The sequence below is a fragment of the Procambarus clarkii genome, chromosome 87 (assembly GCF_040958095.1).
Source record: "Procambarus clarkii isolate CNS0578487 chromosome 87, FALCON_Pclarkii_2.0, whole genome shotgun sequence".
NCBI classification, from domain to species: Eukaryota; Metazoa; Arthropoda; class Malacostraca; order Decapoda; family Cambaridae; genus Procambarus; species Procambarus clarkii.
The window spans coordinates 13,095,079-13,113,135 of NC_091236.1; the positions used below are offsets into that span (position 1 = coordinate 13,095,079).

Here is an 18,057-nt window from a genome sequence, read left to right on the forward strand (position 1 = left end):
AGACTTTATAACAAGCTGGTAGGAAGCACCTCGAGCGACTCGCTCTGCTGGGAGTCCGCCGAGGAAGTCAAAATACTGCAAGAGGAATCCTAACGCGAGTGAGAGGCAGTTTACGAATTGCCGCAGGTCCGGTGTGCGATAGGATTCTATATGAATTTAGTGTCAGTCGCGATAGAATCCTGTATAAATATGGTGTCAGCCACGATATCATCCTGTAAGAATATGGTGTCAGCCACGATATCATCCTGTAAGAATATGGTGTCAGCCACGATAGCATCCTGTAAGAATATGGTGTCAGCCACGATATCATCCTAAAAGAATATGGTGTCAGCCACGATATCATCCTGTAAGAATATGGTGTCAGCCACGATATCATCCTGTAAGAATATGGTGTCAGCCACGATATCATCCTGTAAGAATATGGTGTCAGCCACGATATCATCCTGTAAGAATATGGTGTCAGTCACGATATCATCCTGTAAGAATATGGTGTCATCTGGGGAACACACCGTAAAATATTTGCTCGGTTGCTATACAACCCACATGCCAAGTCAACCCGACTATTACTGCTAGACATATGCATCAGCAGCGCCCTCAGGAGCCTTGAGGTCCAACAAAACAATGCCTTTGGGAATTATTTGTGGCACAATGTCTCAGGGTGAAACAAGCCTCACAAATCTAACTACATATCTGTCCTGTGTATACACACATATATGTGACCTGTGCACACACACACATATGGGACCTGTGCATACACACACATATGTGAGCTGTGCATACACACACATATGGGACCTGTGCATACACACACATATGGGACCTGTGCATACACACACATATGGGACCTGTGCATACACACACATATGGGACCTGTGCATACACACACATATGTGATCTGTGCATACACATATGGGACCTATGCATACACACACATATGTGACCTGTGCATACACACACATATGTGACCTGTGCATACACACACATATGTGAGCTGTGCATACACACATATGGGACCTGTGCATACACACATATGTGTGAGTTGTGCATACACAGATATGGGACCTGTTCATCCACACACATATGTGAGCTGTGCATACACACACATATGGGACCTGTGCATACACACACATATGTGACTTGTGCATACACACATATGGGACCTGTGCATCCACACATATATGTGAGCTGTGCATACACACATATGGGACCTGTGCATCCACACATATATGTGAGTTGTGCATACACAGATATGGGACCTGTGCATCCACACACATATGTGAGCTGTGCATACACACACATATGTGAGCTGTGCATACACACACATATGTGAGCTGTGCATACACACATATGGGACCTGTGCATACACACACATATGTGACTTGTGCATACACATCACGCCATCGAACGTCGAAAACAAATTCCTATCGACTAAAGTAACGGAAGTCAGCTCACGTAATGCACACAACATCAGCTCTCACCCTCTAAAGTGCCTCAAGACTCCCCCTAAAGTGCCTCAAGACCTCCCCTAAAGTGCATTAAGGCTCACTCTTCCAGTGCTAGTCACTGGCCAGTTATCTACCGCAGACAACACTAACTATTATGTGGGTATAAGCTTAGTATATACCCGTACCCAGTTAGCCAACATTCTTCTTATATCCCCATACTGTATTGCTATTATCACTGGCTCATTCAACGTGTTATGATAGACTATAAGCCGCTTTAATTGGCAATTTGTTGAGCATTATATGAGGCAGTTCAAATGAAATGACGGAATGATTCACAGGACGTTCATTGCCAGCCATGACTGGACACTGTGTGTGTGTTTGTCTCTCTCTGTCTCTGTCTGTCTCTCTCCCTCAGGCATCGAGTCATGGAGCATGACAGATTCTCGGAGCGTTAACCGACTTGAAAACTCGAAGCAGAACGAGCAATTCCACCACCCTCCACCTTCCCATCTCCTGGGCCTTCGACAGCGGATTTCGCTCCAGCGTCAAACGTCACAGAGAATTCAATGCTACTCTCTGGAATTTGATACCTATCTCTGGAATTCTATGATGTTTCTTAGCATTAAATGCTGCAACCTGGAGTCCAATGATGCTCCCTAGAATTATATTCTGCTTCCAAGAATAATTCTATGCCGAGCCTGAGAATTTGATGATTCTGCTGGGAATTTAATCCAAAGAAATTTGATTCTTCTCTGGCAATTTGAGCCAGAGAATTTGATGCTGATCAGTAGAACTCGATGCTGCTGGCTGGAATTAAATGCTTATTCCTAGACTCTGCAATTTTCGAGAATTTGATGGAAACTTGAGAGTGACACCAGTTGTTGAGGACAGGTTCAGAACGATGGGTAAAGAGACATATTTACCATTGTGTTTCGTTTGACGTAAGTTCTATATGAACGTCCACGATAGCAACTAACTCAATGGTAATCAATCAGTCAATCTGTCTGTCTCTTTTTCTGTCTGTCTGTGTCTCTCTCTTGCTCTATTCCTCCTTCTTTCTACCACTTGAAAAAAATATTTCCAACTTTTGCTTTTGATCGACGATATTGCTTAAAATGCAGGAACTGCTTGCAGTATCAATATGGAGATGTTTACAATTGCAGGAGCAACGGGTTGAGGGGTCCCAGAATGATGCAATATGCCTGTTCCTCTCTATTTGTTCCTGGCGATTCTGGCGGAATGATATGGGACCCGCAGTGACCCCCGCCTTGAACTGGAGTGATCGACGAATATTGATGGGATCTAGGGTGATCTACGATGAATTATAGGACCTAGGGTGACTCACAAGAAGTATGAGGTCCTAGGGGTGGTCCATGACAAATTGCAAGACCTGGGATTGATTGATGAAGATTAAGCCACCCCAAGAGGTTACACGGGCATGAATAACCCGTTAAGGGCCAATATGGGGGCGACCTACGACTGGTTTACATAGGACCTGAGATGACTCCTCGACTACAGAGACCAACAAATACCTAAGGAGATTCCTATTATATCCCTACAGTACACAGCCACGATAACACCCCTACCCACCCCAGCGAACAGTGACCCCCCATTCCCCATTTCCCACCACCCCTCTCTCTCCCCAACCCTCCCCCTTGCCCCCCGTCAGAGTGGGGGTGATCCCAGTAATCTAAAGTTTAGGGATAAACTCCTGTGACAGAAGGCTGGTCGGCTCTGCCCATCTCCTCAGCGGAGACATTCTTCTCCTTCCTGACTCTCTCTCTTCTTTCTCCTCGGCTCACTGTGCAATGTTGCGATATTGAAAGGGTTTCTTGGGTGTTGCAAGGAGATGGTTGCACTGAAAGGGTTTCTGTTGGGTTGTATGAGGTTTGATGTATTATAGGGAAGGGTGGAGGGGAGGGGAGGGAGTATGCATTGTATTTTAAGGGTTTTGTTGTATTGTAAGTTAGTTGTAATACATTTAGAGACTTGTTTTGGTTGTATGGGGGGATATGTTGTATTGTAAGGGGTCTGTTTTATTGTAAGGGGAGTGTTCTAATATAAGGGATCTAATGCATTGTAAGGGGTCTGATGCATTGTAAGGGGGTCTGATACATTGTAAGGGGTCTGATGCATTGTAAGGGGCCTGATACATTGTAAGGGGTCTGATACATTGTAAGGGGGTCTGATGCATTGTAAGGGGTCTGATACATTGTAAGGGGTCTGATGCATTGTAAGGGGTCTGATACATTGTAATGGGTCTGATGCATGATAATGATTGTTGCATTGTAAGGTTGTATTTCAAATAAACATGTGATCAATTGTCGTGGTTGGAATTTGAAGCATTCTGACCATTGTTAAGGGATTAAATGCTTTCCCAGAATTCTGCTATTTTGGGGTTCTTAATGTGTATTGCAAAGTACCTACTGTACTGCAATGGACCTACTTTATTGCACAGTATCTATGATATTGCATGATACCTTCTTTATTGTGAGATATCTAATAGTCTGAAAAGGTAATATCATGTTGCGAAGTTCATCTTATATTTTAAAGTACCTATTTTTCTGCAAGAGACCAAATTATGGCAATCCACTGTATTGCAAAGTATCTATTGTACTTAAAATGTATCTACGTTATTGCAAAGTATCTATTGTACTTAAAATGTATCTACGTTATTTCAAAGTATATATTGTACTGACAATTTATCTACGTTATTGCAAAGTATCTATTGTACTGACAATTTATCTACGTTATTGCAAAGTTTCTACTATATTGAAAAGGTAGGTACTGTATTAAAAAGATACCTACTGTATTGAAAAGGTAGGTACTGTATTGAAGAGATACCTACTGTATTGAAAAGATATCTACTGCATTGAAAAGATACCTACTGCATTGAAAAGGTACCTACTTTATTGCAAAGAACCTACTGTCATGTAGGGTACCTATTGCATCAGCTGCCAACTGTATTATATAATAAAGTACCCTAGTGAACAACAAGGTAGATATTTTACAATACAACAAATCAACTCTTCCACGTGTAAAAAAAAATTGCAACGGATTTTGCAGTTAAATGAATTTGTTATTCTAAATTTAACATTCTAAAATCTATTTAACATTCTAAAGCATGATAATTGTAACGTAACAATTCTAACTTTTCTGCAATCTGTTTTAGCAACATATTCTAAACACCTTCTGCTTAAGTGCTCGATAACTGTGTGGATAAATAATTAGCAATCTCGACTTTCCCCTTGCAATTTGGGGTCATTTGTTGGCAGTTCCGATCGTAATGAAATATGAACGTTCGAATAACAAGTTTTCGAACAGTAAGGTTGAAAAAGAAGATGGAAACTATTTGTTGATTCTTTTGTCGCAAGTTTTAATGTGAGGAGATAATGTGTGTGTGTGTGTGTGTGTGTGTGTTTGTGTGTTTGTGTGTGTGTGTGTGTGTGTGTGTGTGTGTGTGTGTGTGTGTGTGTGTGTTTGTGTGTGTGTGTGTGTGTGTGTGTGTGTGTGTGTGTGTGTGTGTGTGTGTGTTTGTGTGTGTGTGTGTGTGTGTGTGTGTGTGTGTGTGTGTGTGTGTGTGTGTAACTGAATGAAGACGGAAAGGGTTGTTAAACAAACAGCATGGTCACATGAGGGTTCAAGACGGACCGAAACGTCGTCACATGAGGGACCACGGCGGACCGAAACGTCATCACATGAGGGTTCAAGACGGACCGAAACGTCGTCACATGAGGGTTCAAGACGTACCGAAACGTCGTCACATGAGGGACCACGGCGGACCGAAACGTCGTCACATGAGGGACCACGACGGACCGAAACGTCGTCACATTAGGGACCACGACGGACCGAAACGTCGTCACACGAGGGACCACGACGGACCGAAACGTCGTCACATAAGGGTCCAAGACGGACCGAAACGTCGTCAAGTGTATTTCATAAGTGAGTTGACTTTACTCATCCATCTCATCATTTACTCATCCTCATCAATCATTACTCATAAGTTGAATTCAAACTTAAAAGCCCTGATGAGCCAATGATATTAAAAAATTGATGGCAAACGCACGCAAGCACTTAGAAGCACACGCACGCAAACACTCAGAAGCAAATGCACGCAAACACTCAGAAACAAATGCAAGCAAACACTCACAAATAAACGCACTCAAACACTCACAAACAAACGCACTCAAACACTCACAAACAAACGCACTCAAACACTCACAAACAAACGCACTCAAACACTCACAAACAAACGCACTCAAACACTCACAAACAAACGCACTCAAACACTCACAAACAAACGCACTCAAACACTCACAAACAAACGCACTCAAACACACAAAACCAAAAACGCACAAAAAAAATCGCTCATAACTTAAAAACAAAAGCAGATCTATATATATATATATATATATATATATATATATATATATATATATATATATATATATATATATATATATATATATATATATATATATACAACCACTGACACTGGAACATACACCCAGACACTAACCAATCAGGAGAAACTTTACAAGAATTTACCTGTGGGGCTCTAGTGTCTCTCTCTCTCTTTCTCTAGAGAGAGAGAGAAAGAGAGCTCTATGAGGAGAGGAACCCTAATTGGTCCTGATCATTTTTAGAAAGCTAGATTTTAGAAAACCAAATTCAGTAGCATTTTAGGATTTACTACTTCGGCGGGTAGGCCGTTCCATTGATATATATATATATATATATATATATATATATATATATATATATATATATATATATATATATATAAACCCAGTAGGTGAAAAACTAAACTAGATGCAATTTTAGTCTACTAGTCTACACTAGTAAACTCTGTGTAGAGCAGAAGTATATCTCCCAATAGCTGGGAATTTGAACCAATCAAGGGCAAAAGCACAGACCCAAAAAACCAGATCCAAACACAAGGACACAAACAGATCCAAACACACACATGCAGACTACATATATGACACGGCACAAACACACACAATGACTGGGATACACACACACACACACACACACACACACACACACACACACACACACACACACACACACACACACACACACACACACACACACACACACATACACACACACATACACACACACACACACATACACAACACACACACACACACACACACACACACACACACACACACACACACACACACAGATATATACCTAGACGTGCATATAGACGCACATACAAACATACACAGACACCAGAGTCCACTCAAAGGGGAACAAAGGACTGCTTTTATACGTATAAATATTGACCATTCGCTTTCAGTTCTGTATCTCTGAATGGAAGGGCGGAAGGGGTGAGTAGGAGAAAAGGGGCGAAAGAGAGAGTAAGAGGAATAAGGGATAGAAGAATGGATGGAGTAGTAAGTATAGGTAATAGAAGGGAAGGAAAAGTGTGAGAGAGAGAGAGAGAGAGAGAGAGAGAGAGAGAGAGAGAGAGAGAGAGAGAGAGAGAGAGAGAGAGAGAGAGAGAGAGAGAGAGAGAGAGAGAGAGACCAAAGAACAGTACCAAGAAGCCACACATGACAGCAAGAGGGAGTGGGAGAAACTACAGATACCAAAGCACACAAGACCTAACCCTAGCAACAGGGGCCAGGAATGAATACATAAATATCAGAAGAGTACCAGAAAGAAACAATGAAAATCAAATTGTTTCCAAACACAGGACCAAAACGCCTATACAGTCATATAAGGAAGAAAATAACAGCGATCGAGTGACTAGATTACGTAAAAAGAGGCATTGAACATTCTGAAATGATCAAGAAATAAGAGAGGAACTCTACGCATGGTTTTAGAGAGTTCTGAACTGAGCCTGAATAGTTTCGCGTGCTAGAAGAGGAGGCAGCAACGAGATGATAGATAAATATTGAGGTAACAGCAGAGAAAGTAAGGAAACAATTAGCATTACTAGACCAAACTAGACCTATTGGACCAAAGTGTCACCATGGATGTTAAAAGAAGTAGCACAGGACCTCAGCGTGCCTCTAGCATGCATCTTTAATGAGTCACGAAGGGCGAATTGCCCAACTGTTGGAAGGTGGCAAGAGTGGTACCAATTTACAAGAAAGGAGAGAAAGAGGTACTTAACGTCAGACAAGCAATAACCTCAATCACTGACAAGCAGCCCTTGCAAAGTTCTCGAAAGAATAATCAAGATTGATACTTTGGTTATAAACAATAGCTGCCTCGTATGGGCCAATAGACCTTCTGCAGTTACCTTTGTTCTTATGTTCTTATATTCTTATACACTATTTACACACCTGGAGATAATTGTGTGTATAAGCAAACATCGAAAAAGCTTTAGAGGAGGGAAATTGGGCTTCACGAACGTGCTGGAATTCTATGATAAAACAGTGAAAATAATGCGGAACAGAGAAGGATGGGCAGACAGAGTATTTTTGAACTGCCAAAAAGCCTTTGACACCTCTCAAGAGAGTACTATAAAAATTTCAAAGGCAGGCGGAAGAAAGTGGAAAAACACTGACATTGGTAATGAATTACCTAACAGACAAGAGTCAGAAAGAGACAGTGAGGGAGCGAGAAGTCAGGCTGGCGCAGGGTAACAAGCGGAGCACCTCAAGGGTCAGTGCTGAGACCCATACTAGTTAACATTCGTGAAAATGACAGATCTCCAGGAGTCTTAAATGTCGATGTTTGCAGACGATACAAGATTAATTTAGAGTTGACACAGATCAGGCATGTAAGAGTTTCCAAGATGACTTAAACAAGCTGTAGAATTGATCCGAGACATGGCTACTGAATTTCAACACCAGCAAATGTAAGGTAGTGAAAATTGGAACAGGTGACAGGACACAAACAAGGACGGTACACAATTGAGAGAAACTACCTCCCAATAACGACATGAGAAAAAGACCTGAGAGTGGACATGACACCAAACCTAGGGAAGGAGGGAAGACATGCTAGAGACATATAAAATACTTAGGGGGGGATTGACAGAATGGAAAAAATTATGGAATGTTCACAATGAACACCAATATAACCGGGACATGGGTGGAACCTTGAGACTCCAGATGAGTTACAGAGATGTCAGAAAGTTTTCAATTAGCGTAAGAGTAGTGGGAAAATGAAATAGAGGAAAAGAGCTCTTTGCTGTGGAAGCCAACGACATTTGCGACACAATTTTAAGATATGATAAGAAAATCGGTCGGGAGTCAATGCATTAGACAACCGGAGGCTAGTAAGGCGGGATCCAGAAGCTAAAGCCTGAGCCTGCAGGCACAAATAGGCGAGTTCAAACACATTCACACACACACACACACACACACACACACACACACACACACACACACACACACACACACACACACACACACACACACACACAGAGTAGTTAACGGATGGAATGCATTAGGCAGTGATGTGGTGGAGGCTGACTCCATACACAGTTTCAAATGTAGATATGATAGAGCCCAGTAGGCTCAGGAACTTGTACACCAGTTGATTGACAGTTGAGAGGCGGGACCAAAGAGCCAAAGCTCAACCCCCGCAAGCACAAATAGGTGAGTACAAATAGGTGAGTACACACGCACACACACACACACACACAAAAATTATGAGGAGGATTGAAACAGAGGATGATAGTAGGAGGCTACAAGATGACCTGGATAGACTGAGTGAATGGTCCAACAAAGGGCTGTTGAAGTTCAACCCGAGTAAATGCAAAGTAATGAAACTAGGCAGTGGAAACAGGAGGCCAGGCACAGGATACAGAATAGGAGATGAAGTACTTAATGAAACAGACAGAGAGAAAGATCTAGGAGTTGATATCACACCAAACCTGTCTCCTGAAGCCCACATAAAGAGAATAACGTCTGCGGCATATGCGAGGCTGGCTAACATCAGAACGGCGTTCAGGAACCTGTGTAAGGAATCATTCAGAATCTTGTACACCACATATGTAAGACCAATCCTGGAGTATGCGGCCCCAGCATGGAGCCCGTACCTTGTCAAGCACAAGACGAAGCTGGAAAAAGTCCAAAGGTATGCTACTAGACTAGTCCCAGAACTAAGAGGCATGAGTTATGAGGAAAGGCTGCGGGAAATGCACCTCACGACACTGGAAGACAGAAGAGTAAGGGGAGACATGATCACAACCTACAAAATCCTCAGGGGAATCGACCGGGTAAACAAGGACGAACTTTTCAACACTGGTGGGACGCGAACAAGGGGACACAGGTGGAAGCTGAGTACCCAAATGAGCCACAGAGACGTTAGAAAGAACTTTTTCAGTGTCAGAGTAGTTAGCAAATGGAATGCATTAGGAAGTGATGTGGTGGAGGCTGACTCCATTCACAGTTTCAAATGTAGATATGATAGAGCCCAATAGGCTCAGGAATCTGTACACCAGTTGATTGACGGTTGAGAGGCGGGACCAAAGAGCCAGAGCTCAACCCCCGCAAGCACAATTAGGTGAGTTAGGTGAGTACACATACACACACACACACACACACACACACACACACACACACACACACACACACACACACACACACACACACACACACATACACACACACACACACACACACACACACACACACGTACGTCTCACCATATGAGCATCCGAGATCACCTAAACAACATGATCTCGGATGCAATTTATCCAGGGAGCTAACAAATGATAAAGAAAGAAAGGGGCAGAGAGACAGCGAGGAACAGTGGCACTCCTAATAAAGCAGAAAGGGAAGTCTGACGCACTGGCACACCGAGGAAACTAACAAATACACAAGCTTCATAATTGGGACTCTGACAACAGATGTGAAGAGGATTCTGGTCTTAGTAATCCACAATCCCCCCCTCAGGAAACTGTAGAAGGCCCAGACAGGAATATGACAACAACAAGGCCTGTATAGGTGAACTGTAGAGGGCAGCAACAGCAGCACACATAGCATGAGAGCATAACTGCTGGTCAAAGGGGACCTCAATCACATAGAGAAATCGACAGTGAATCGAGGAATCCTTATGATATGGGAAGAAACGTGGAGAGCAAAATTAGTGGAAAAGTTATAGACAGAAACTTGCTAACTCAGCACGTGAAGAAAGACACAATATGAAAGAGAAGAAGAGGGGAATACACAATGCCTATTAAATCTAATCTTCACTCTGATCGAGGAAGACATCGAGAACTTAGAAAATAACATAGAACTATGAGCCAGTGATCGGTGTGTCCCAGTCAATGTAACTTTATGATCGAACTTAAAACTGTGACCTCAAGGCAAGAGGTCTGGGAACGGGTAGTAGACTACAGGAAAGGGGACTACAGGAGGATAAGTGAATATCTGGGAAAGAAGTGTAGTTGGGAGATGAACTTAGAGGAAAAAAGTATTTGAAATGATGAACTTAGAGGAAAAAAAGTATTTGCAATGAGGAACTTAGAGGAAAAAAAGTATTTGAAATGATGAACTTAGAGGAAAAAAAGTATTTGAAATGATGAACTTAGAGGAAAAAAAGTATTTGAATTGATGAACTTAGAGGAAAAAAAGTATTTGAAATGATGAACTTAGAGGAAAAAAAGTATTTGAAATGATGAACTTAGAGGAAAAAAAGTATTTGAAATGATGAACTTAGAGGAAAAAAAGTATTTGAAATGATGGACCAAGCCAATAGAAAATGCAAGGAGACGGAAGATAGTGTCATATCAACAGTAAGAAAAAAAAAGGGTAGGAGGGAACATAATAACACACGGGTTTAATACACAGTGTCACAAAGCAAAAATGAGAGTCAGGAGGGAGTGGAGGAAGTACAGACACCCAAGAACAGAGGAAAACAGCAAGAGTTGCAACAAAGCTAGAAACAAATACATCAATATAAAGATTGTATCGAAAAAAAATTTCGTGAACGATATTGCGATCAAAGCCAAAAAAAAAACTAAATTACAACATAGTCATATAAACACCTGAAAAGGATACCTGATCAACCAGGCTGTGATTCATACGTCAGGATGCGAGCAGCCGCGTCCAACAGCCTAGTTGACCAGTACAGCAATCAGGGGGTCTCGTCGGCGACCGGGCCGCGGGGACGTTGAGCCCCGAAATCACACCTTCCATACACACTTCCTAAGCAATAGGAAGCAGAGAGTTACAGTGAGGGGTGAGGCCTCAGATTGGCGTGAAACCACCAGTGGAGTCCCACAGGGCTCTGTACTCGGTCCTGTCCTGTTTCTGATATACGTAAATGATCTCCCAGAAGGTATAGACTCATTCCTCTCAATGTTTGCTGATGATCCCAAAATTATGAGAAGAATTAAGACAGAGGAAGACAGCTTGAGGCTTCAAGAAGATCTGGACAAACTGAAGGAATGGTCAAACAAATGGTTGTTAGAGTTTAATCCGAGCAAATGTAACGTAATGAAGATAGGTGTTGGGAGCAGGAGGCCAGATACAAGGTATCATTTGGGAGACGAAATTTTTCTAGAATCAGAGTGAGAGAAAGACCTGGGGGTTGATATCACGCCAGACCTGTCCCCTGAAGCCCACATCAAGAGGCTAACATCAGCGGCATATGCCAGGTTGACCAATATAAGAACGGCCTTCAGAAACTTTTGTAAGGAATTTTTCAGAACCTTGTATACCACGTATGTCAGACCAATCCTGGAGTATGCAGCTCCAGCAAGGAGTACATATCTCGTCAAGTATAAAACTAAATTGAAGAAAGTTCAGAAGTTTGCCACGAGACTAGTGCCCGAACTGAGAGGCATGAACTATGAGGAGAGGCTACCGGAATTAAACCTCATGTCGCTGAATGACAGGAGAGTTAGGGGGGGACATGATCACCACATACAATTCTCAAAGGTATTGATAGGGTAAACAAAGACAGTTTAACACAAGGAGCACACGCACTAGGTGACACAGGTGGAAACTGAGTGCCCAAATGAGCCATAAAGACATTATTTTGTGTGTGTCAGAGTAGTGAACAAAAGGAATGCACTAGGAAGTAATGTGGTGGAGGCTGACTTCAGGTGATGGAGATATGAAAGAGCCCAATAGGCTCAGAAACCTGTACACCTGTTAATTGACGGTTGAGAGGCAGGACCAAAGAGCCGAAGCTCAAACCCCGCAAGCACAACTAGGTGAGTACACACATACACACACACACACACACACACACACACACACACACACACACACACACACACACACACACACACACACTGTGTTTGTGTGTGTGTGTGTGTGTTTGAGTGTGTGTGTGTGTGTGTGTGTGTGTGTGTGTGTGTGTGTGTGTGTGTGTGTGTGTGTGTTTGAGTGTACTCACCATATAGGTGAGTACACTCAAACACACACACACACACACACACACACACACTCAAACACAGACTAGCGGTCAGAAAAAAATAATGAAAAAGGGACAATAAAAAAAAAATAAATAAAAGAATATAGAAAGGTACTCAGTTCTCAGAACGGGTCAGAAACGGGTTTCGTTCCTTTTTTTAAACAGACTTGCCGGCAGCACTTCTTAAAGAAACTTTGAGTTATGCAAATGTCCGCAATAAACTTATGAGAGGATGAAGCTGAGGCATTAAACAGAATACTTTTCCAGCTCTGCGCATATTTTCTTCTCTGTTTAATCCGGCCGCCGGTAAAGTATAAATACATATTTATAATCTTTTGCGGATTTGCGAATCTTGATATTACCGTTGAGTAGTTTTTGGTGGGCATATAATTCCCAATCCGGATTTTGGTGGGTACTGATTCACTGTTAATGTCGTATCCGGATTTGGTTGCTGGATGATTTTTTTCACGAATACAATAACCGGATTATAATACAAGATGGATATTTCACGAATTTTATATCCGAATTTATGCTGTTAGCCGGCTAAGCAAATTTTGTCTTTAAATATCGCTTTCTGGAAATCTACCGGGAAATCTTTTGGAAAATCTACCGGGAAATCTTTAGGAAAATCTACCGGGAAATTTTCAGGAAAATCTGCTGGGGAAATCTTCCAGAAAATCGGCTGGAAAGTCTTCCAAAAAATCTGCTGGAAAATCTTCCAGAAAAGCGCATTGGAGAGTTTTTAGTTTTGCTAAATGTAAGCAAAATCCCACACATGAATTTGTTTCTTGCGGACGACATTTGGAGAGTTCTTAACCGGATTTTGGTAACACTTTCTCCTCTAAATCCTTAACAGGATTTTTCCTAACTTTTACCTTTCGATTACTAAAGGTCTCTCCAGTATATCCTAACATGTAATAGATTCATCCTCAAAGTGTTTCAAAAGAGAGAGAGAGAGAGAGAGAGAGAGAGAGAGAGAGAGAGAGAGAGAGAGAGAGAGAGAGAGAGAGAGAGAGAGTTAAATCAAATGAATCAAATGAATGAGTTAAATAAATGAATCATACACTAGTTCAACCACATCTATATGTACTAATACACCCTTGAGTCCAACCTTATGAGGGCCTTGAGTCTCTGAGTCCAACCTCCCATGGCCGTCCCAATAACTCATCAATACAAGGCCAGGTCGAAGGCGACTTGTCACTAACGAAGATAAATTATGGTATTAATTTTTTAAGTTTAAATGACTGTTTGTAAACAATGAGCGAGAACCACGTGCTTTTGTTTACTTCGATCAGCTGTGTTGTGATCACTTCATAACGACGAGTTATTTAGTCCAAGTTATGCTTTTAAGGATGTTCTAACAAAGTTATTGTTACATAATTATTCGCTTAAAATAATTTGCAAAATCATGATTTCGAAGTCAGAGACATTCTACTTCTTCATTCGTAAATAATTATCATTAATTTGATTATGTATTTAAATTGGCATATCAGGATCTGTACCAAAGAGAAAAACATACTCTGTACCACCACCACCACCTCGCATTACTGTATGTATATGTATATGAATATATAAGCTTTGAGAATTTTGTCCATGTCTAGGATTTTTGACCCCCAGCTGTGCGTCATTGGGATCCTGACAAAAGTTCCAGTAAGTCTCTCTCTCTCTCCCTCTCTCTCTCTCTCTCTCTCTCTCTCTCTCTCTCTCTCTCTCTCTCTCTCTCTCTCTCTCTCTCTCTCTCTCTCTCTCTCTCTCACTCTCTTGTACACAAAGAACATATTTTCAGATCTGGCTTTCATCAACTCGTGTAGCCAAGAAAAGTGGCTTAAACACTAGGGTAAGCAGGTGGAAGGGAGAGGGAAGTGGGTGGGGAGATAGGGAGGAGAGAGGCTTGGGGAGGGGCGGTAGATTAGGGGTGGGTAGGTGGAAGAGATTAGTTTAAAGATGTGGGGGGGGGGGGGAGGAGGGAGCGGAGATGGGGAGGAGGGGCATTTGAAGGGTAGATTGGGTTGGGTAGATGGTAAGGACTAGTATAGGAGAGAGAGAGAGAGAGAGAGAGAGAGAGAGAGAGAGAGAGAGAGAGAGAGAGAGAGAGAGAGAGAGAGAGAGAGAGAGAGAGAGAGAGAGAGAGAGAGAGCGAGAGAGAGAGAGAGAGAGAGAGAGAGAGAGAGAGAGAGAGAGAGAGAGAGATAGAGAGAGAGAGAGAGAGAGAGAGAGAGAGAGAGAGAGAGAGAGAGAGCGAGAGAGAGAGAGAGAGAGAGAGAGAGAGAGAGAGAGAGAGAGAGAGAGAGAGAGAGAGAGAGAGAGAGAGAGCGAGAGAGAGAGAGAGAGAGAGAGAGAGAGAGAGAGAGAGAGAGAGAGAGAGAGAGAGATAGAGAGAGAGAGAGATACGAACATTTATGAAATTAGACACAAAAGAATGAGTATTACCTGCAGATACCATTATAACACTGCAGATACCATTATAACACTGCAGATACCATTATAACACTGCAGATACCATTATAACACTGCAGATACCATTATAACACTGCAGATACCATTATAACACTGCAGATACCATTATAACACTGCAGATACCATTATAACACTGCAGATACCATTATAACACTGCAGATACCATTATAACACTGCAGATACCATTATAACACTGCAGATACCATTATAACACTGCAGATACCATTATAACACTGCAGATACCATTATAACACTGCAGATACCATTATAACACTGCAGATACCATTATAACACTGCAGATACCATTATAACACTGCAGATACCATTATAACACTGCAGATACCATTATAACACTGCAGATACCATTATAACACTGCAGATACCGCTGGCAGTGACAGAACCCTCAATATGAATACACACAGATGACAGACCTACATTATGAGTAGGTCTGAGAACATGTAGGTGAGTACATATAGATTAGAACATGTAGGCGACTACATACCCTCCCCCCCCCCACACACACACACACAAAAGCAGCTCACGAACACGCACACACACACACACACAGACAAACACGTGCTTCGTGTGCCAAACTCAACAAGTAACTTAGTAGTTCCCAACTCATCAGCATATTACACGGATATTCCCCTCATTATGCTCCGGGGTGGAGGGGTAAAGAGGGTGGGGGAGCATACTGCCTGCAATTAGGAAGGGGGAAGGAAGGAGGGAGGGAAGGAGAGGGAGGGAGAGTGAGGGAGAGAGGGAGAGACAAAGGTAGACACGTGGACTCACAAATGTGAAGTACACCCATGACTAAAATGGGTGTTCTAACCACAAACTCCCCTCTACACCCCATAAAATCCCCACCACACCCAACAAAGTCCCCACCACACCCCCACAAAATCCCCACCACACCCCACAAAGTCCCCACCACACCCCACAAAATCCCCACCACACCCCACAAAATCCCCACCACACCCTACAAAATCCCTACCACACCCCACAAAGTCCCCTCTACACTCCACAAAATCCCCACCACACCCCATAAAATCCCCACCACACCCAACAAAGTCCCCACCACACCCCACAAAATCCCCACCACACCCCAGAAAATCCCCACCACACCCCAGAAAATCCCCACCACACCCCACAAACTCCCCACCACACCCCACAAAAATACATATTCAATATTTTACAGCAAACTTGTTCAGGTATCAATACCGAAGGAGACCCTCGCTTACCTTCGGGTCATTGACGGCGGGGAAGGTATAGGGAGAATGGGAAGGGAAACGATGGGTTTAGGTAAATGGGAAGGTAGCAAAAGGAAGGGGAAGAGGGTAGGAATAGGGAGGGGGGGGGTGTATTTTGGCTCGCTAGGGCAGGGTTTAACAAGGGTTAACGAACCCTGGAGCGAATCAGGACAAATATTGAGTGGTAGCTGCTTGTGTATTTAGCCAACAGCATGGTTAACGAACGTGTTAAGGAGGTGATTAACGAACGTGTTAAGGAGGTGATTAACGAACGTGTTAAGGAGAAGATTAACGAACGTGTTAAGGAGAAGATTAACGAACGTGTTAAGGAGAAAATTAACGAACGTGTTAAGGAGAAGATTAACGAACGTGTTAAGGAGAAAATTAACGAACGTGTTAAGGAGAAGATTAACGAACGTGTTAAGGAGAAAATTAACGAACGTGTTAAGGAGAAGATTAACGAACGTGTTAAGGAGAAAATTAACGAACGTGTTAAGGAGAAGATTAACGATCAATTAATGAGTGTTAACAACAGGATTAACGATAGTGTTAACGATACAGCTTAACCATACATATGTTCCAAGAGAGTAGAAGTAGTTTCTTAAAGGTTTTCCCAATTTTCTAAACATTTTTGCCTTGATTTGTGTGTCTGTGTTTGTTAGTGAGTGTGTTTGTTAGCGCCTGTGTTCTTGTTAGTGTTGACAACACGTGTGTTTGTTCTGTGTTCGGTATTGTTTGAGGTAATTCGTGTCTGTATGTGTTTGAAAGTCAAAATATGCGTCTGTGTTTTTCCTTTTGAATTTTATATATATATATCTCTAAATGTGTATGATTCTAAATATTAATAAAACGTACATTAAAAACACGTATTATTTTTTAATTTAATTTTTTTTAAATATTTATGCTTTTATTTATTTTAGTGAATGTATAATATAATTTGATTTTTGAATTAAATATACTTTGCCTCATCACCTGTTATTCACAGCCTGTCAATCATGTGTAATTCCAGTCACCAGGGCACTAGGAGACTCGAACCAAGGACACCCCTATGCGTGTGAAGCCAAAGCTCCATTGACTGAGCTATTAAGTGACCTTAATAAGGAAAGATATTAAAACCTGTGTTAATCTACCCTATTCCATCATGCTCCTCTCTCCCCAACACATGTGAAGGATAAAGTCTGTCCTTAAAACCCTTAAAATGTTGTTGCCCTTAAACTCACTTCATCCAGCGAGTGGGGAATTATCTTGCTATCTTGAATTATCTAATTATCTTGAATTATCTTGAATAATAATACTTATTATTAGTATGGAGAGGAATGTAATGGTGTTTCCGTGTGTCAGTGTTAAGGGTAATAATGTGTTGAATACATAGATATATGATGGTTGTTTGGTGGTAGTGTGGTGATGAGGTGGTGGTGGTAGTGGTAGTGTGGTGGTGGTAGTGTGGTAGTGTAATGGTGGTAGCTTCCTACCACCAACTAATTTGACGCTTTCCCTTAATAATCCCCCCCCCCCCATCCCTTCCCTCAAAACTCTAACTTACCTCCCATAATCTCCGCTAACCCAAG

The 18,057-nt window shown here is 42.1% G+C and overlaps 2 protein-coding genes across 2 annotated transcripts in view; both read left to right on the forward strand.

Annotated features, from left to right (window-relative positions):
- The window catches only part of LOC138358941 (nephrin-like), a 402,545-nt gene that overhangs the window by 94,202 nt on the left and 290,286 nt on the right, over positions 1–18,057 (forward strand). The gene's annotated exons all lie outside the window — the stretch shown is intronic.
- On the forward strand, positions 16,702–17,055 carry LOC138358944 (uncharacterized). The gene has a single exon (XM_069317435.1). The coding sequence runs from the start codon at positions 16,702–16,704 to the stop codon at positions 17,053–17,055; it is 354 nt and encodes a 117-aa protein (XP_069173536.1).

Bases quoted from the DNA above. Each gene is read 5' to 3' on its own strand.
- LOC138358944 (XM_069317435.1), top strand. From the start codon at position 16,702: ATGGTTAACGAACGTGTTAAGGAGGTGATTAACGAACGTGTTAAGGAG.